Source organism: Lithobates pipiens, unplaced genomic scaffold (assembly GCF_037356315.1).
Source record: "Lithobates pipiens isolate NorthernLeopardFrog02 unplaced genomic scaffold, aLitPip1_a1.2 Scaffold_77, whole genome shotgun sequence".
Lineage (NCBI taxonomy): Eukaryota > Metazoa > Chordata > Amphibia > Anura > Ranidae > Lithobates > Lithobates pipiens.
In genome coordinates this window covers 760,122-780,075 of record NW_027507900.1, presented here as the reverse complement: position 1 = coordinate 780,075, position 19,954 = coordinate 760,122, and the positions used below count along the sequence as shown (strand labels likewise).

The window sequence follows — 19,954 nt, the reverse complement described above, 5'->3', positions numbered from 1 at the left end:
ACTTCTGGGAAGAGGTGGAGGTCCAGGGAGAGATGGACTTCTGGGGAGACGTGAAGGTCCAGGGATAGATGGACTTCTGGGGAGAGGTGAAGGTCCAGGGAGAGATGGACTTCTGGGGAGATGTGAAGGTCCAGGGAGAGATGGACTTCTGGGAAGAGGTGGAGGTCCAGGGAGAGATGGACTTCTGGGGAGATGTGAAGGTCCAGGGAGAGGTGGACTTCTGGGGAGATGTGAAGGTCCAGGGAGAGATGGACTTCTGGGGAGATGTGAAGGTCCAGGGAGAGATGGACTTCTGGGGAGAGGTGAAGGTCCAGGGAGAGATGGACTTCTGGGGAGATGTGAAGGTCCAGGGAGAGATGGACTTCTGGGGAGAGGTGAAGGTCCAGGGAGAGATGGACTTCTGGGGAGAGGTGAAGGTCCAGGGAGAGATGGACTTCTGGGGAGAGGTGAAGGTCCAGGGAGAGATGGACTTCTGGGGAGAGGTGAAGGTCCAGGGAGAGATGGACTTCTGGGAAGAGGTGGAGGTCCAGGGAGAGATGGACTTCTGGGGAGAGGTGAAGGTCCAGGGAGAGATGGACTTCTGGGGAGAGGTGAAGGTCCAGGGAGAGATGGACTTCTGGGGAGAGGTGAAGGTCCAGGGATAGATGGACTTCTGGGGAGAGGTGAAGGTCCAGGGATAGATGGACTTCTGGGGAGACGTCAAGGTCCAGGGAGAGATGGACTTCTGGGGAGAGGTGAAGGTCCAGGGAGAGATGGATTTCTGGGAAGAGGTGAAGGTCCAGGGAGAGATGGACTTCTGGAAAGAGGTGGAGGTCCGGGGAGAGGTGAAGGTCCAGGGAGAGATGGACTTCTGGGAAGAGGTGAAGGTCCAGGGAGAGATGGATTTCTGGGAAGAGGTGAAGGTCCAGGGAGAGATGGACTTCTGGAAAGAGGTGGAGGTCCAGGGAGAGATGGACTTCTGGGGAGAGGTGAAGGTCCAGGGAGAGATGGACTTCTGGGAAGAGGTGAAGGTCCAGGGAGAGATGGACTTCTGGGGAGATGTGAAGGTCCAGGGAGAGATGGACTTCTGGGAAGAGGTGGAGGTCCAGGGAGAGATGGACTTCTGGGGAGATGTGAAGGTCCAGGGAGAGATGGACTTCTGGGGAGAGGTGAAGGTCCAGGGAGAGATGGACTTCTGGGGAGACGTGAAGGTCCAGGGAGAGATGGACTTCTGGGGAGAGGTGAAGGTCCAGGGAGAGATGGACTTCTGGGAAGAGGTGGAGGTCCAGGGAGAGATAGACTTCTGGGGAGATGTGAAGGTCCAGGGAGAGATGGACTTCTGGGAAGAGGTGAAGGTCCAGGGAGAGATGGACTTCTGGGGAGAGGTGAAGGTCCAGGGAGAGGTGGACTTCTGGGGAGAGGTGAAGGTCCAGGGAGAGATGGACTTCTGGGAAGAGGTGGAGGTCCAGGGAGAGATGGACTTCTGGGGAGAGGTGAAGGTCCAGGGAGAGATGGACTTCTGGGAAGAGGTGAAGGTCCAGGGAGAGATGGACTTCTGGGGAGAGGTGAAGGTCCAGGGAGAGATGGACTTCTGGGAAGAGGTGGAGGTCCAGGGAGAGATGGACTTCTGGGGAGAGGTGAAGGTCCAGGGAGAGATGGACTTCTGGGGAGAGGTGGAGGTCCAGGGAGAGATGGACTTCTGGGAAGAGGTGAAGGTCCAGGGAGAGATGGACTTCTGGGGAGAGGTGAAGGTCCAGGGAGAGATGGACTTCTGGGAAGAGGTGGAGGTCCAGGGAGAGATGGACTTCTGGGGAGACGTGAAGGTCCAAGGAGAGATGGACTTCTGGGGAGATGTGAAGGTCCAGGGAGAGATGGACTTCTGGGAAGAGGTGGAGGTCCAGGGAGAGATGGACTTCTGGGGAGACGTGAAGGTCCAGGGAGAGATGGACTTCTGGGGAGAGGTGAAGGTCCAGGGAGAGATGGACTTCTGGGAAGAGGTGAAGGTCCAGGGAGAGATGGACTTCTGGGGAGAGGTGAAGGTCCAGGGAGAGATGGACTTCTGGGGAGAGGTGAAGGTCCAGGGAGAGATGGACTTCTGGGAAGAGGTGGAGGTCCAGGGAGAGATGGACTTCTGGGGAGACGTGAAGGTCCAGGGAGAGATGGACTTCTGGGGAGATGTGAAGGTCCAGGGAGAGATGGACTTCTGGGGAGATGTGAAGGTCCAGGGAGAGATGGACTTCTGGGAAGAGGTGGAGGTCCAGGGAGAGATGGACTTCTGGGGAGATGTGAAGGTCCAGGGAGAGATGGACTTCTGGGGAGATGTGAAGGTCCAGGGAGAGATGGACTTCTGGGGAGAGGTGAAGGTCCAGGGAGAGATGGACTTCTGGGGAGATGTGAAGGTCCAGGGAGAGATGGACTTCTGGGGAGAGGTGAAGGTCCAGGGAGAGATGGACTTCTGGGGAGAGGTGAAGGTCCAGGGAGAGATGGACTTCTGGGGAGAGGTGAAGGTCCAGGGAGAGATGGACTTCTGGGGAGAGGTGAAGGTCCAGGGAGAGATGGACTTCTGGGAAGAGGTGGAGGTCCAGGGAGAGATGGACTTCTGGGGAGAGGTGAAGGTCCAGGGAGAGATGGACTTCTGGGGAGAGGTGAAGGTCCAGGGAGAGATGGACTTCTGGGGAGAGGTGAAGGTCCAGGGATAGATGGACTTCTGGGGAGAGGTGAAGGTCCAGGGATAGATGGACTTCTGGGGAGACGTCAAGGTCCAGGGAGAGATGGACTTCTGGGGAGAGGTGAAGGTCCAGGGAGAGATGGATTTCTGGGAAGAGGTGAAGGTCCAGGGAGAGATGGACTTCTGGAAAGAGGTGGAGGTCCGGGGAGAGGTGAAGGTCCAGGGAGAGATGGACTTCTGGGAAGAGGTGAAGGTCCAGGGAGAGATGGATTTCTGGGAAGAGGTGAAGGTCCAGGGAGAGATGGACTTCTGGAAAGAGGTGGAGGTCCAGGGAGAGATGGACTTCTGGGGAGAGGTGAAGGTCCAGGGAGAGATGGACTTCTGGGAAGAGGTGAAGGTCCAGGGAGAGATGGACTTCTGGGGAGATGTGAAGGTCCAGGGAGAGATGGACTTCTGGGAAGAGGTGGAGGTCCAGGGAGAGATGGACTTCTGGGGAGATGTGAAGGTCCAGGGAGAGATGGACTTCTGGGGAGAGGTGAAGGTCCAGGGAGAGATGGACTTCTGGGGAGACGTGAAGGTCCAGGGAGAGATGGACTTCTGGGGAGAGGTGAAGGTCCAGGGAGAGATGGACTTCTGGGAAGAGGTGGAGGTCCAGGGAGAGATAGACTTCTGGGGAGATGTGAAGGTCCAGGGAGAGATGGACTTCTGGGAAGAGGTGAAGGTCCAGGGAGAGATGGACTTCTGGGGAGAGGTGAAGGTCCAGGGAGAGGTGGACTTCTGGGGAGAGGTGAAGGTCCAGGGAGAGATGGACTTCTGGGAAGAGGTGGAGGTCCAGGGAGAGATGGACTTCTGGGGAGAGGTGAAGGTCCAGGGAGAGATGGACTTCTGGGAAGAGGTGAAGGTCCAGGGAGAGATGGACTTCTGGGGAGAGGTGAAGGTCCAGGGAGAGATGGACTTCTGGGAAGAGGTGGAGGTCCAGGGAGAGATGGACTTCTGGGGAGAGGTGAAGGTCCAGGGAGAGATGGACTTCTGGGGAGAGGTGAAGGTCCAGGGAGAGATGGACTTCTGGGGAGAGGTGGAGGTCCAGGGAGAGATGGACTTCTGGGAAGAGGTGAAGGTCCAGGGAGAGATGGACTTCTGGGGAGAGGTGAAGGTCCAGGGAGAGATGGACTTCTGGGAAGAGGTGGAGGTCCAGGGAGAGATGGACTTCTGGGGAGACGTGAAGGTCCAAGGAGAGATGGACTTCTGGGGAGATGTGAAGGTCCAGGGAGAGATGGACTTCTGGGAAGAGGTGGAGGTCCAGGGAGAGATGGACTTCTGGGGAGACGTGAAGGTCCAGGGAGAGATGGACTTCTGGGGAGAGGTGAAGGTCCAGGGAGAGATGGACTTCTGGGAAGAGGTGAAGGTCCAGGGAGAGATGGACTTCTGGGGAGAGGTGAAGGTCCAGGGAGAGATGGACTTCTGGGGAGAGGTGAAGGTCCAGGGAGAGATGGACTTCTGGGAAGAGGTGGAGGTCCAGGGAGAGATGGACTTCTGGGGAGACGTGAAGGTCCAAGGAGAGATGGACTTCTGGGGAGAGGTGAAGGTCCAGGGAGAGATGAAGGTCCAGGGAGAGATGGACTTCTGGGGAGAGGTGAAGGTCCAGGGAGAGATGGACTTCTGGGGAGAGGTGAAGGTCCAGGGAGAGATGGACTTCTGGGGAGACGTGAAGGTCCAGGGAGAGATGGACTTCTGGGGAGAGGTGGAGGTCCAGGGAGAGATGGACTTCTGGGGAGAGGTGAAGGTCCAGGGAGAGATGGACTTCTGGGAAGAGGTGAAGGTCCAGGGAGAGATGGACTTCTGGGGAGATGTGAAGGTCCAGGGAGAGATGGACTTCTGGGAAGAGGTGGAGGTCCAGGGAGAGATGGACTTCTGGGGAGAGGTGAAGGTCCAGGGAGAGATGGACTTCTGGGGAGACGTGAAGGTCCAGGGAGAGATGGACTTCTGGGGAGAGGTGAAGGTCCAGGGAGAGATGGACTTCTGGGAAGAGGTGGAGGTCCAGGGAGAGATAGACTTCTGGGGAGATGTGAAGGTCCAGGGAGAGATGGACTTCTGGGAAGAGGTGAAGGTCCAGGGAGAGATGGACTTCTGGGGAGAGGTGAAGGTCCAGGGAGAGGTGGACTTCTGGGGAGAGGTGAAGGTCCAGGGAGAGATGGACTTCTGGGAAGAGGTGGAGGTCCAGGGAGAGATGGACTTCTGGGGAGAGGTGAAGGTCCAGGGAGAGATGGACTTCTGGGAAGAGGTGAAGGTCCAGGGAGAGATGGACTTCTGGGGAGAGGTGAAGGTCCAGGGAGAGATGGACTTCTGGGAAGAGGTGGAGGTCCAGGGAGAGATGGACTTCTGGGGAGAGGTGAAGGTCCAGGGAGAGATGGACTTCTGGGGAGAGGTGAAGGTCCAGGGAGAGATGGACTTCTGGGGAGAGGTGAAGGTCCAGGGAGAGATGGACTTCTGGGGAGAGGTGAAGGTCCAGGGAGAGATGGACTTCTGGGAAGAGGTGGAGGTCCAGGGAGAGATGGACTTCTGGGAAGAGGTGAAGGTCCAGGGAGAGATGGACTTCTGGGGAGAGGTGAAGGTCCAGGGAGAGATGGACTTCTGGGAAGAGGTGGAGGTCCAGGGAGAGATGGACTTCTGGGGAGACGTGAAGGTCCAAGGAGAGATGGACTTCTGGGGAGATGTGAAGGTCCAGGGAGAGATGGACTTCTGGGAAGAGGTGGAGGTCCAGGGAGAGATGGACTTCTGGGAAGAGGTGAAGGTCCAGGGAGAGATGGACTTCTGGGAAGATGTGAAGGTCCAGGGAGAGATGGACTTCTGGGGAGAGGTGAAGGTCCAGGGAGAGATGGACTTCTGGGAAGATGTGAAGGTCCAGGGAGAGATGGACTTCTGGGAAGATGTGAAGGTCCAGGGAGAGATGGACTTCTGGGGAGATGTGAAGGTCCAGGGAGAGATGGACTTCTGGGAAGATGTGAAGGTCCAGGGAGAGATGGACTTCTGGGGAGAGGTGAAGGTCCAGGGAGAGATGGACTTCTGGGGAGAGGTGAAGGTCCAGGGAGAGATGGACTTCTGGGGAGAGGTGAAGGTCCAGGGAGAGATGGACTTCTGCGGAGAGGTGAAGGTCCAGGGAGAGATGGACTTCTGGGGAGAGGTGAAGGTCCAGGGAGAGATGGACTTCTGGGGAGACGTGAAGGTCCAGGGAGAGATGGACTTCTGGGAAGACGTGAAGGTCCAGGGAGAGATGGACTTCTGGGGAGAGGTGAAGGTCCAGGGAGAGATGGACTTCTGGGGAGAGGTGAAGGTCCAGGGAGAGATGGACTTCTGGGGAGACGTGAAGGTCCAGGGAGAGATGGACTTCTGGGGAGAGGTGAAGGTCCAGGGAGAGATGGACTTCTGGGGAGAGGTGAAGGTCCAGGGAGAGATGGACTTCTGGGAAGAGGTGGAGGTCCAGGGAGAGATGGACTTCTGGGGAGACGTGAAGGTCCAAGGAGAGATGGACTTCTGGGGAGAGGTGAAGGTCCAAGGAGAGATGAAGGTCCAGGGAGAGATGGACTTCTGGGGAGAGGTGAAGGTCCAGGGAGAGGTGGACTTCTGGGGAGAGGTGGAGGTCCAAGGAGAGATGGACTTCTGGGGAGAGGTGAAGGTCCAGGGAGAGATGGACTTCTGGGAAGAGGTGGAGGTCCAGGGAGAGATGGACTTCTGGGGAGAGGTGAAGGTCCAGGGAGAGATGGACTTCTGGGGAGAGGTGAAGGTCCAGGGAGAGATGGACTTCTAGGGAGAGGTGAAGGTCCAGGGAGAGATGGACTTCTGGGGAGACGTGAAGGTCCAGGGAGAGATGGACTTCTGGGGAGAGGTGGAGGTCCAGGGAGAGATGGACTTCTGGGGAGAGGTGAAGGTCCAGGGAGAGATGGACTTCTGGGGAGAGGTGAAGGTCCAGGGAGAGATGGACTTCTGGGGAGAGGTGAAGGTCCAGGGAGAGATGGACTTCTGGGGAGACGTGAAGGTCCAGGGAGAGATGGACTTCTGGGGAGAGGTGAAGGTCCAGGGAGAGATGGACTTCTGGGGAGAGGTGAAGGTCCAGGGAGAGATGGACTTCTGGGGAGAGGTGAAGGTCCAGGGAGAGATGGATTTCTGGGGAGAGGTGAAGGTCCAGGGCGAGATGGACTTCTGGGGAGAGGTGAAGGTCCAGGGCGAGATGGACTTCTGGGGAGAGGTGAAGGTCCAGGGAGAGATGGACTTCTGGGAAGAGGTGAAGGTCCAGGGAGAGATGGACTTCTGGGGAGAGGTGAAGGTCCAGGGAGAGATGGACTTCTGGGGAGAGGTGAAGGTCCAGGGAGAGATGGACTTCTAGGGAGAGGTGAAGGTCCAGGGAGAGATGGACTTCTGGGGAGACGTGAAGGTCCAGGGAGATATGGACTTCTGGGGAGAGGTGAAGGTCCAGGGAGAGATGGACTTCTAGGGAGAGGTGAAGGTCCAGGGAGAGATGGACTTCTGGGGAGACGTGAAGGTCCAGGGAGAGATGGACTTCTGGGGAGAGGTGAAGGTCCAGGGAGAGATGGACTTCTGGGGAGAGGTGAAGGTCCAGGGAGAGATGGACTTCTGGGGAGAGGTGAAGGTCCAGGGAGAGATGGACTTCTGGGGAAAGGTGAAGGTCCAGGGAGAGATGGACTTCTGGGGAGAGGTGAAGGTCCAGGGAGAGATGGACTTCTGGGGAAAGGTGAAGGTCCAGGGAGAGATGGACTTCTGGGGAGAGGTGAAGGTCCAGGGAGAGATGGACTTCTGGGGAGAGGTGAAGGTCCAGGGAGAGATGGACTTCTGGGGAAAGGTGAAGGTCCAGGGAGAGATGGACTTCTGGGGAGAGGTGAAGGTCCAGGGAGAGGTGGAAATCCAGGGAAGGTGGAAGTCTGGAGGAAGGTAGAAGTGCAGGGGGAGGTGGATGTCCAGATATCAGGGCTGTCCGCAGCAGAAGGTGAAGGGTGAGGAGGACCTGAGTGGCACTGGAAAGAGTCTCTTAGGTCAGGGCAGGCAGAGGAGAAGATCCTGGAGGTCTGTCCACAGTCCCGTGTCTCCACAGGTTTTGGCAGGAGGAGGCTCTCGTAGGAAAGAGTCCCGGAGGGGGAAATGGAGTCCCGGTGTCCAGAAAGCAGTAAATGCTGAATAGTTGGACTCTTTCAGCGTAGGGAGGGATGTCACATGGTACCACCAATTCAGCTGACACCCATATTTGCTGATCCCGAGGTGTCCAGCATACAATGACTGCTGCACTCCCTGCTGAGAAGAACCTAGAGCTGGGCGATTTTCTCCAAAAAAAAAAAAAATCGATTCACGGTTCGAATCAAGTTTTTTTTTTTTTTTTTTTATGGACCGCACCAGTCCTGAGGAGCTGCGGGCAGGAGTTTTTAGTCGGTGGCGCGGCGTCGGTCTAGTCTGAGGTGTCCGGCTTTGTGGACTAGGCTGAAGCCGCGGCCTCACCTAAAAACTCCTGCCTACAGCTCCTCAGGACCAGCGCGGTGTCAGCGCCGGTCCTGGTGAGAAAAATAAATAAATTGATTTGCTGAAAATTTGAATTGATTTGACCTCTCAGCTCGATTCAAGATTCAAATCGATTTTTTTCCCCAGCCCTAGAAGAACCTCCTCTCCAACCCTTCTGTGGCCTCAGGAACTCTCAGATCATTGCTGGTAATCAGAGGACTTCTGTACACATGGTCTGCACCTACATTACAGGGCATGGTCACCTCCTCCCATGATACCAGCCAATCACTGGACCCCGGCATTGTCACATGATGGAGGGGTGAGCTCTGATGCCGGGCGCGTTGGAGGAGTGTGTACAGCGAGTGGTGATGACAGGTTCTCTTTATTGAATTTCCCTCAAAACAGGGCTTGTGTCTTGTTTGTTTTTAAAACCAGATAATGGGAAAAACTTCCCGAAAGTTCTACCTCCTCCATCCATCAGATCCGAGACTGACTATAGGATAAAGGATCACAGAGCCCCAACATAACCGTCATCACGATGGAACTTCTCTACTGACACCACCGTGATGGAGAGGAGAGAAATCGCAGACACCATACTGAACCTCACCCTGGAGATCATCTACCTGCTGACCGGAGAGGTGAGGAGGATTCTGGGATGAGGTCACATGACATCACTCTTATCTCTATTAATAAAACACAGACCTGACCGGAGAGGTGAGGAGGATTCTGGGATGAGGTCACATGACATCACTCTTATCTCTATTAATAAAACACAGACCTGACCGGAGAGGTGAGGAGGATTCTGGGAGGTCACATGACATCACTCTTATCTCTATTAATAAAACACAGACCTGACCGGAGAGGTGAGGAGGATTCTGGGAGGTCACATGACATCACTCTTATCTCTATTAATAAAACACAGACCTGACCGGAGAGGTGAGGAGGATTCTGGGAGGTCACATGACATCACTCTTATCTCTATTAATAAAACACAGACCTGACCGGAGAGGTGAGGAGGATTCTGGGAGGTCACATGACATCACTCTTATCTCTATTAATAAAACACAGACCTGACCGGAGAGGTGAGGAGGATTCTGGGAGGTCACATGACATCACTCTTATCTCTATTAATAAAACACAGACCTGACCGGAGAGGTGAGGAGGATTCTGGGAGGTCACATGACATCACTCTTATCTCTATTAATAAAATACAGACCTGACCGGAGAGGTGAGGAGGATTCTGGGAGGTCACATGACATCACTCTTATCTATATTAATAAAACACAGACCTGACCGGAGAGGTGAGGAGGATTCTGGGAGGTCACATGACATCACTCTTATCTCTATTAATAAAACACAGACCTGACCGGAGAGGTGAGGAGGATTCTGGGAGGTCACATGACATCACTCTTATCTCTATTAATAAAACACAGACCTGACCGGAGAGGTGAGGAGGATTCTGGGAGGTCACATGACGTCACTCTTATCTCTATTAATAAAACACAGACCTGACCGGAGAGGTGAGGAGGATTCTGGGAGGTCACATGACATCACTCTTATCTCTATTAATAAAACAGACCTGACCAGAGAGGTGAGGAGGATTCTGGGAGGTCACATGACATCACTCTTATCTCTATTAATAAAACACAGACATGACAGGAAATACATTCAGAGACTCAATGGCGCTGTGTTTGGAGGAGGATTTGCCCTTCTGAGGTCCGTGTTCATCTGTGGTTTTCGTTTTGTAGGATTATGTTGTTATGAAGAAGAGTTCTTTTGAGGTTTCCCAACCTTTGTCCATAAAACTCAAGCAGGAGGTTCTGGAACTGACCAATAGGATCACAGAGCTGCTGACAGGAGAGGTGAGGAGGATTCTGGGAATTGTGGGACAGTAACAGACAAGGGATGTGTCTGGATGGTGACGGTATCATTGTGTGTGTCGGGTTCCTGATCGATGTCTCTTCTCAGGTGTGTAGGTACATTGAAGAGCAGAAGAACCCGGGCCGGAAAGTCACCACTGATGACCATCATCCGGCTCCATCGCTTGGTAAGAGGAATCTTCTTCATAAGTAGTAAATGATCAGGTTTGGCTTCTTATCTCTCGGGTGACACCATGGGTCTATAGAGGGCTGTGGGGACCCCAGAAGCCTAGCAGGGGCTGGACCGGTTCCTCGGTCTAGCCCCTCCCACATGGGACTGTACAGACAGGTATTCTCCCCACAGAGCTGGTGAGATGTTTGAACCCATCAGTGACTTTGAGGAAATATTTGCATCTCACCATCACATGTATATATGACCTGGTTGGACGTCCCATTCCACAACCATGGTCATTAATATAGAGGTGCCCCTTTGATGCTATAACTTCCTCCACTCTTCTGGGAAGACTTTTCATAAGATCTTAGAGTGTGTGGGAATGTTGAATAAGAAGACCTGGCCTGCAGTCAACATTCCAATTTATTCCAAAAGTGATCGGTAGTAGGGATGAGGTCGGGTGATCGGTAGGGATGAGGTCGTGTGATCGGTAGGGATGAGGTCGGGGGATCTGTAGGGATGAGGTCGGGGGATCTGTAGGGTTGAGGTCGGGTGATCGGTAGGGTTGAGGTCAGGTGATCGGTAGGGATGAGGTCAGGTGATCGGTAGGGATGAGGTCAGGTGATCAGTAGGGATGAGGTCAGGGCTCTGTACAGGACACTCAAGTTCCTTCACACCAAGCTGGTCACACCATGTCTTTATGGAGCTGGCTTTGTATACGGGGGGTTGGGGGGGCACAGTCAGGTCTTTATGGAGCTGGCTTTGTATACGGGGGGGGGGGGCACAGTCATGTCTTTATGTAGCTGGCTTTGTATAGGGGGGTTAGGGGGCACAGTCAGGTCTTTATGGAGCTGGCTTTGTATACGGGGGGTTGGGGGGGCACAGTCATGTCTTTATGGAGCTGGCTTTGTATACGGGGGGGGGGGCACAGTCATGTCTTTATGGAGCTGGCTTTGTATACGGGGGGGGGGGGGGGGGCACAGTCATGTCTTTATGTAGCTGGCTTTGTATACGGGGGGGGGGCACAGTCATGTCTTTATGGAGCTGGCTTTGTATACGGGGGTTGGAGGGGCACAGTCATGTCTTTATGGAGCTGGCTTTGTATACGGGGGGTTGGAGGGGCACAGTCATGTCTTTATGTAGCTGGCTTTGTATACGGGGGGGGGGGCACAGTCATGTCTTTATGGAGCTGGCTTTGTATACGGGGGGTTGGGGGGGCACAGTCAGGTCTTTATGGAGCTGGCTTTGTATACGGGGGGGGTGGGCACAGTCAGGTCTTTATGGAGCTGGCTTTGTATAGGGGGGTTGGGGGGGCACAGTCAGGTCTTTATGTAGCTGGCTTTGTATACGGGGGTTGGAGGGGCACAGTCAGGTCTTTATGGAGCTGGCTTTGTATACGGGGGTTGGGGGGGCACAGTCAGGTCTTTATGGAGCTGGCTTTGTATACGGGGGGTTGGAGGGGCACAGTCAGGTCTTTATGGAGCTGGCTTTGTATACGGGGGGTTGGAGGGGCACAGTCAGGTCTTTATGAAGCTGGCTTTGTATACGGGGGTTGGGGGGGCACAGTCAGGTCTTTATGGAGCTGGCTTTGTATACGGGGGGTTGGAGGGGCACAGTCAGGTCTTTATGGAGCTGGCTTTGTATACGGGGGGTTGGGGGGGCACAGTCAGGTCTTTATGGAGCTGGCTTTGTATACGGGGGGGGGTGGGCACAGTCAGGTCTTTATGGAGCTGGCTTTGTATACGGGGGTTGGGGGGGCACAGTCAGGTCTTTATGGAGCTGGCTTTGTATACGGGGGGTTGGAGGGGCACAGTCAGGTCTTTATGGAGCTGGCTTTGTATACGGGGGGTTGGGGGGGCACAGTCAGGTCTTTATGGAGCTGGCTTTGTATACGGGGGGGGTGGGCACAGTCAGGTCTTTATGGAGCTGGCTTTGTATACGGGGGTTGGGGGGGCACAGTCAGGTCTTTATGGAGCTGGCTTTGTATACGGGGGTTGGAGGGGCACAGTCATGTCTTTATGGAGCTGGCTTTGTATACGGGGGTTGGGGGGAGCACAGTCAGGTCTTTATGGAGCTGGCTTTGTATACGGGGGTTGGGGGGGCACAGTCAGGTCTTTATGGAGCTGGCTTTGTATACGGGGGGTTGGAGGGGCACAGTCATGTCTTTATGGAGCTGGCTTTGTATACGGGGGTTGGGGGGGGCACAGTCATGTCTTTATGGAGCTGGCTTTGTACAGGGGGGGGGGCACAGTCATGTCTTTATGGAGCTGGCTTTGTATACGGGGAGTTGGGGGGCACAGTCAGGTCTTTATGGAGCTGGCTTTGTATACGGGAGTTGGGGGGCACAGTCATGGTGGAACAGAAAAGGGTCTTCACCAAACTGTTACCACAAGGTTGGAAGAGCCCAATTGTCTCCAATGTCTTTGTATGATGGAGGATTACCGGGACCCCTCACTGGAGACACCTGAACTCCTGAGGGGGCCCGTATACATCTGATCATAAAGTGTATCTGGTCAAGTCTTCTTCAGCACCTGCCCTTCCGTTATCCATCTGACCACATCTGATATCTGTGATGGTCCAGACTTTAGATGTCTCTCGTGGTTTCTGTAGATGGGATTCCCCACACCTGCTGCAACCAAGGCACTGAGCATCTATGAACAGCTCAGTATACACAAACACTTGGTATGCCACCCCAACCACCACCATCATCCTGACCCCCCCACTACCAATCAGTGGGAGGTGACCCAATACAGGGGGTTCTGCAGGACTATAAATAAATCCCCCCCCCCTGTAAGTTGAAAGCATCTGTACCCCAGAGACTCTCTTTAAAGATTACATATCCTGATAATGATGATTGATGTACGCTGGTGAGACCCCTAATGAGGCCTTCTTTCTTTTCACAGAAATCCAGAATGTTCCCCCTCTGGAGGGTCTTCCAAACGCAATAAAAGGGGAACCCCGCTGCTGTAATGTAGAGACTCCAAGAGACTCCGAATTCTCTGCAGATCAGACACTAAATGCACCAACTGTGACCAAAGAGGAGCTCGGATCTTCTGAAGGAGGGCGCCTTCGGCACAACGACCCCCCAGCACATGCTGAACCTACAACTTGCCTACCTACTCATGTGCCATGTGAAGGCCATTTCCAAGATGGTGCCACCCCGCCCCCTTCAACTCATTCGAAACATAAGTATCTTGAGGAACCCCAATTGGATAACAAAAGTCACCCCACCTTCACTGAAGCTCACCTGCCCACTTACTGCTCTCAGTTTTCACCTTCCTGTATTAAAGAGGAACCCCGGTCAGCTGAGGATGAAAATCTCCCGCAGAGCGACGCGTTTCTGTCCGCACGCCATGAGGAATATTCTTTAGTGACTGTGAAGGAAGAGGAGGACACTGTGCAGGATGCAGCAGATGACTCCCTACCCTCGGATCCTATACCGTATACTCCGATTATCGTCAAGGAGGAGTTATTTTCCAGCGAGGAGGATGAGATTTACACGCCGGAACTACGCCCATCTAATGAGGAGACCGATTCATGTGAAGAAGACACCATGGACTCCTATCATCCCTCAGCTCCCCCTTGTGGCGTGTATGCGCCTTACCCCAGGACGAGGGAGGTTGGTGAACTCGTCAACCGAAACCCTCCTAATGAGGAGAGAGATTCATGTGAAGAAGACACCATGGACTCCTATCGTCCCTCAGCTCCCCCTTGTGGCGTGTATGCGCCTTACCCCAGGACGAGGGAGGTTGGTGAACTCGTCAACCGAAACCCTCCTAATGAGGAGAGAGATTCATGTGAAGAAGACACCATGGACTCCTATCGTCCCTCAGCTCCCCCTTGTGGCGTGTATGCGCCTTACCCCAGGACGAGGGAGGTTGGTGAACTCGTCAACCGAAACCCTCCTAATGAGGAGAGAGATTCATGTGAAGAAGACACCATGGACTCCTCTCGTCCCTCAGCTCCCCCTTGTGGTGTGTATGCTCCTTTCCCAAAACCAGAGGAGGTCAGAGGTCGGATCATCAACCATAAGACTTCTAATGATGGGACAGATTCATGTGAAGAGGACACCATAGACTCCTGTCCCTCAGCTCCCCCTCGGGGCATGTATGCGCCTTTCCCCAGGACGAGGGAGGTTGGTGAACTCATCAGCTGTAACCCTCCTAATGAGGAGACCGATTCATGTGAAGAAGACACCATGGACTCCTCTCGTCCCTCAGCTCCCCCTTGTGGCGTGTATGCGCCTTACCCCAGGACGAGGGAGGTTGGTGAACTCGTCAACCGAAACCCTCCTAATGAGGAGAGAGATTCATGTGAAGAAGACACCATGGACTCCTCTCGTCCCTCAGCTCCCCCTTGTGGTGTGTATGCTCCTTTCCCAAAACCAGAGGAGGTCAGAGGTCGGATCATCAACCATAAGACTTCTAATGATGGGACAGATTCATGTGAAGAGGACACCATAGACTCCTGTCCCTCAGCTCCCCCTCGGGGCATGTATGCGCCTTTCCCCAGGACGAGGCAGGTTGGTGAACGTCTCATCAGCCGTAACACTCCGTGTGGCCCAAACTTTAGGGCTCAGTCTCGCATTGAAGGGCTGACCTTTAGGTGCCATGAGTGTGGCGATCGCTTTGCCAATAAACGAGATCTGGACGACCACCATCGTGTCCACAAGAGCAAGAAGCCACACGTATGTTCGCATTGCGGGAAGAGCTTCTCGTACCAGTCACAGCTCCTCATCCACGAGAGGACCCACACGGGGGAGAAACCTTTCGCCTGTGCCGACTGTGGGAAATGCTTCAACCAATACGTCCACCTGGCCATTCACCAGATGAGCCACACCGGCGAGAAGCCCTATGCCTGCACTGAGTGCGGAAAAAGCTTTAACCGAAAGACCACGCTCACCATCCACCAGCGAGTCCACACCGGTGAGAAGCCCTTCTACTGCTCCGACTGTGGCAAATACTTCAGCACCAGCTCCAACCTCATCAAACACCAGCGAGTCCACACTGGGGAGAAGCCATATTCCTGCCCCGACTGCGGGGAGCTCTTTGTCCACTACACCCAGCTCATCCGCCACCAGGCCAGTCATGCCATCCTGGACAAGCAGTTCTCCTGCTCCCAGTGTGGCGAGTACTTCTCCCAGAAGTCACAGTACATCAGACACGAAAAGGAGCATGGAAGGAATTTCCAGTGTGCGGAGTGTGGTCGGGGCTTCAAGCAGCACAGACACCTCCTGGCCCATCAGTCCACACACACTGGGCACGCTTGACTGTCATGAGTATGAAAAGGTGTGATTGGCTAGCCAGACCTAACTACATCATTCTCCAGAGAGAGAACCTGATCCACTTACACCAAGAGCTACAGCTTCTGCTCCAACCTACGAGTGCCCACCCAGAAGAGAGACTTTACTGGTGTGCCTGGGATAGACTGGTATATACACGGTGCTCCCATCAGGCAGGACAATGGGCCAAACATCTTCCTGCCACCATTCCAAAGAGGAACCTTCTTCTACTACAACTACAGCAAGAGCTACAACTTCTCCAACCTACAAGTGCCCACCCGGAAGAGAGACTTTACTGGTGTGCCAGGGAAAGACTGGTATATACACGGTGCTCCCATCGGGCAGGACAATGGGCCAAATATCTTCCTGTCACCATCCCAAAGAGGAACCTTCTGCTACAACCACACCAAGGCCTTCAGCTTCTCCAACCTACAAGTGCCCACACGGAAGAGAGACTTTACTGGTGTGCCTGGGATAGACTGGTATATACACGGTGCTCCCATCAGGCAGGACAATGGGCCAAATATCTTCCTGTCACCATCCCAAAGAGGAACCTTCTGCTACAACCACACCAAGACCTTCAGCTTCTCCAACCTACGAGTGCCCACCCGGAAGAGAGAATTTACTGGTGTGCCAGGGATAGACTGGTGTATACCGATGAACCCATCAGGCTGGACACTGGGCAAACTATAGGAGAGAGGAGCCATCTTCATGACACTATCATGGAGAGAGAACCTTCTCCTGCTACAACCACACCAAGACCTTCACCTTCTCCAACCTACAAGTGCCCACCCGGAAGAGAGACTTTACTGGTGTGCCAGGGATGGTGCTCCCAGCAGCACTGGGCATCCCATAGAAGAGAGGGGCCTTCTTCCTACCACCATCCCGGAGAGAATTTTATCCTGCTATAACCTCACCAAGAGCTATGGCTTCTCCAACCTACAAATGTCCACCCAGAAGAGAGACTTTACTGTTGTGTTAGGGACCGACTGGTATATAGACGGTAAACCCAGCAGGCTGGACACCGGGCAACCCATAGCAGAGAGGAGCCATCTTTCAGACACCATTGTGGAGGAAGAACATTCTCCTGCTACAACTACACCAAGACCTCCAGCTTCTCCAACCTACGAGTGTCCATCCAGAAGAGAGACTTTACTGGTGTACCAGGGATGGACTGGTGAACCCAACAGGCTGGACGCTGGACAAATCCTAGAAGAGAGGTGCCATCTTCCTGATACCATCCTGAAAAGAGCCTTCTCCTACTACAACCTCACCAAGACCTCCGGCTTCTCCAACCTACGAGTGCCCACCCAGAAGAGAGACTTTACTGGTGTGCCTGGGATAGACTGGTATATACACGGTGCTCCCATCAGGCAGGACAATGGGCCAAACATCTTCCTGTCACCATTCCAAAGAGGAACCTTTTGCTACAACCACACCAAGACCTTCAGCTTCTCCAACCTACAAGTGCCCACCCGGAAGAGAGACTTTACTGGTGTGCCAGGGATAGACTGGTGTATACCGATGAACCCATCAGGCTGGACACTGGGCAAACTATAGCAGAGAGGAATCATCTTCATGACACTATCATGGAGAGAGAACCTTCTACTGCTACAACCACACCAAGAGCTACAGCTTCTCCAACCTACGAGTGTCCACCCAGAAGAGAGACTTTACTGGTGTGCCTGGGATAGACTGGTATATACACGGTGCTCCCATCAGCCAGGACAATGGCCAAACATCTTCCTGTCACCATTCCAAAGAGGAACCTTTTGCTACAACCACACCAAGACCTTCAGCTTCTCCAACCTACAAGTGCCCACCCGGAAGAGAGACTTTACTGGTGTGCCAGGGATAGACTGGTGTATACCGATGAACCCATCAGGCTGGACACTGGGCAAACTATAGCAGAGAGGAGCCATCTTCATGACACTATCATGGAGAGAGAACCTTCTCCTGCTACAACCACACCAAGAGCTACAGCTTATGCTCCAACCTACGAGTGTCCACCCAGAAGAGAGACTTTACTGGTGTGCCTGGGATAGACTGGTATATACACGGTGCTCCCATCAGGCAGGACAATGGGCCAAACATCTTCCTGCCACCATCCCAAAGAGGAACCTTCTGCTACAACCACACCAAGACTTTCAGCTTCTCCAACCTACAAGTGCCCACCCAGAAGAGAGACTTTACTGGTGTGCCAGGGACGGACTTTACTGGTGTGCAAGGGACGGTGCTCCCAGCAGTCTGGACACTGGGCATCCCATAGAAGAGAGGGGCCTTCTTCCTACCACCATCCCGAAGAGAATTTTATCCTGCTATAACCTCACCAAGAGCTATGGCTTCTCCAACCTACAAATGTCCACCCAGAAGAGAGACTTTACTGTTGTGTTAGGGACCGACTGGTATATAGACGGTAAACCCAGCAGGCTGGACACCGGGCAACCCATAGCAGAGAGGATCCATCTTTCAGACACCATTGTGGAGGAAGAACATTCTCCTGCTACAACTACACCAAGACCTCCAGCTTCTCCAACCTACGAGTGTCCACCCAGAAGAGAGACTTTACTGGTGTACCAGGGATGGACTGGTGAACCCAACAGGCTGGACGCTGGGCAAATCATAGAAGAGAGGTGCCATCTTCCTGATACCGTCCCGAAAAGAGCCTTCTCCTACTACAACCTCACCAAGACCTCCGGCTTCTCCAACCTACGAGTGCCCACCCAGAAGAGAGACTTTACTGGTGTGCCTGGGATAGACTGACATATACACGGTGCTCCCATCAGGCAGGACAATGGGCCAAACATCTTTCTGTCACCATCCCAAAGAGGAACCTTTTGCTACAACCACACCAAGACCTTCAGCTTCTCCAACCGACAAGTGCCCACCCAGAAGAGAGACTTTACTGGTGTGCCAGGGACGGTGCTCCCAGCAGTCTGGACACTGGGCATCCCATAGAAGAGAGGGGCCTTCTTCCTACCACCATACCGGAGAGAATTTTATCCTGCTATAACCTCACCAAGAGCTATGGCTTCTCCAACCTACAAATGTCCACCCAGAAGAGAGACTTTACTGTTGTGTTAGGGACCGACTGGTATATAGACGGTAAACCCAGCAGGCTGGACACCGGGCAACCCATAGCAGAGAGGAGCCATCTTTCAGACACCATTGTGGAGGGAGAACATTCTCCTACAACTACACCAAGACCTCCAGCTTCTCCAACCTACGAGTGTCCACCCAGAAGAGAGACTTTAGTGGTGTACCAGGGATGGACTGGTGAACCCAACAGGCTGGACGCTGGACAAATCCTAGAAGAGAGGTGCCATCTTCCTGATACCGTCCCGAAAAGAGCCTTCTCCTACTACAACCTCACCAAGACCTCCGGCTTCTCCAACCTACGAGTGTCCACCCAGAAGAGAGACCTCACTGGTGTGCTGGAGACACCCACAATGGGGGAGGGACATTTTCAGGATTCATTTTTGTAATAATAAAATATAAATAAATTTCATTTTTAAAGGGTCACTCCACCCAGAGGTGATATTTCAGTGTTTCATAGCTGCTGGAGAGTTTGAGGTCCACCTGACAGACTATCTATGGTTGAGATCTCTGCCTGGAGTTCCTGGGTCAGCACCTGTTGAGGGGCTCCCACCATATTGTTTATTTTATGGTGAATGTAACAGGAGGAACAGGAACACACTGAGGTGGCAGAAGACACCCCATAGGGGACGGGACAGACTATAGGGGGTGGGAACACAGAAGCTGGTTAGGACAGTCTATGGGGGAACATATAGAGGTGGGAGGGAACACTTCAAAGGGGCAGGGACAGTCTGTGGGGGGGAGTCCACGGGGGTGGGGACACCCCCATATGGAGGCTGGCGCAGTTCAGGAGGTGTGGCAATACACAGAAGTGGGAGTTGGCACCTCATAGGGGGTGGAAACTGTGGGAATGGTTGCCATAAAGGAGGTGGGGACAATCCATGGACACCCTATAGGGGGAAGACAAATGCCATGGGCAGGGGGTGAGAATACACAGAGGTAGGAGGAATCAGCCCATAGGGTTGGAAACAGGCCGTTAACAGTCATTGGGCACCCTATGGGGGGGTGAGGGGGTTGAAAACACACAGAGGTAGGAACAGGCCATGGGGGGGGGGGGGGGCGCAGGAACAAAGAGGTGGGAGGGTACACACCATAGGGGGTGGGGACAGTCCACGGGCGCAGGGAAAGTCCATGGAGAGTGGGCATACCCCATAAGGGCATTAGAATATGTAGAGATGGGAGGGGAGACCTCATAGGGGCTGGGAACAGTCCATGCAGGGGTGGAAACAAAAAGGTGGGGGAGGGGGCAGTTTGGTTGGGATTAGAAAACACTGATGGGAGGGGACACCCAATAGGGGGTGGGGACAGTTTGATTGGGAGTATAGAGAAAATGTGGAATGGGACACTCCATAGGGGGTGGGGACATTTTGGGGATAGAGAACACAAGTGGGAGGGCA

At 53.9% G+C, this 19,954-nt stretch overlaps 2 protein-coding genes across 5 annotated transcripts in view; both read left to right on the top strand.

The window, feature by feature from the left end:
- LOC143959465 (uncharacterized) overlaps positions 1–18,988 on the top strand; it is a 67,226-nt gene extending 48,238 nt beyond the window's left edge. The window contains exons 2-5 of one of the 4 annotated variants that reach the window (XM_077468123.1): positions 8,585–8,787; positions 9,898–10,011; positions 10,118–10,196; positions 13,084–18,988. In XM_077468123.1, the coding sequence (XP_077324249.1) occupies positions 8,716–8,787; positions 9,898–10,011; positions 10,118–10,196; positions 13,084–15,449 (2,631 nt within the window). In that variant the 5' untranslated portion in view covers positions 8,585–8,715 and the 3' untranslated portion in view covers positions 15,450–18,988. Of the gene's footprint in view, positions 1–8,154; positions 8,788–9,897; positions 10,012–10,117; positions 10,197–13,083 lie in introns of those variants that run through there. The other 3 variants (XM_077468121.1, XM_077468122.1, XM_077468124.1) reach the window with 3 other exon arrangements.
- Positions 1–19,954, top strand: part of LOC143959479 (uncharacterized) — a 269,947-nt gene that overhangs the window by 213,375 nt on the left and 36,618 nt on the right. The gene's annotated exons all lie outside the window — the stretch shown is intronic.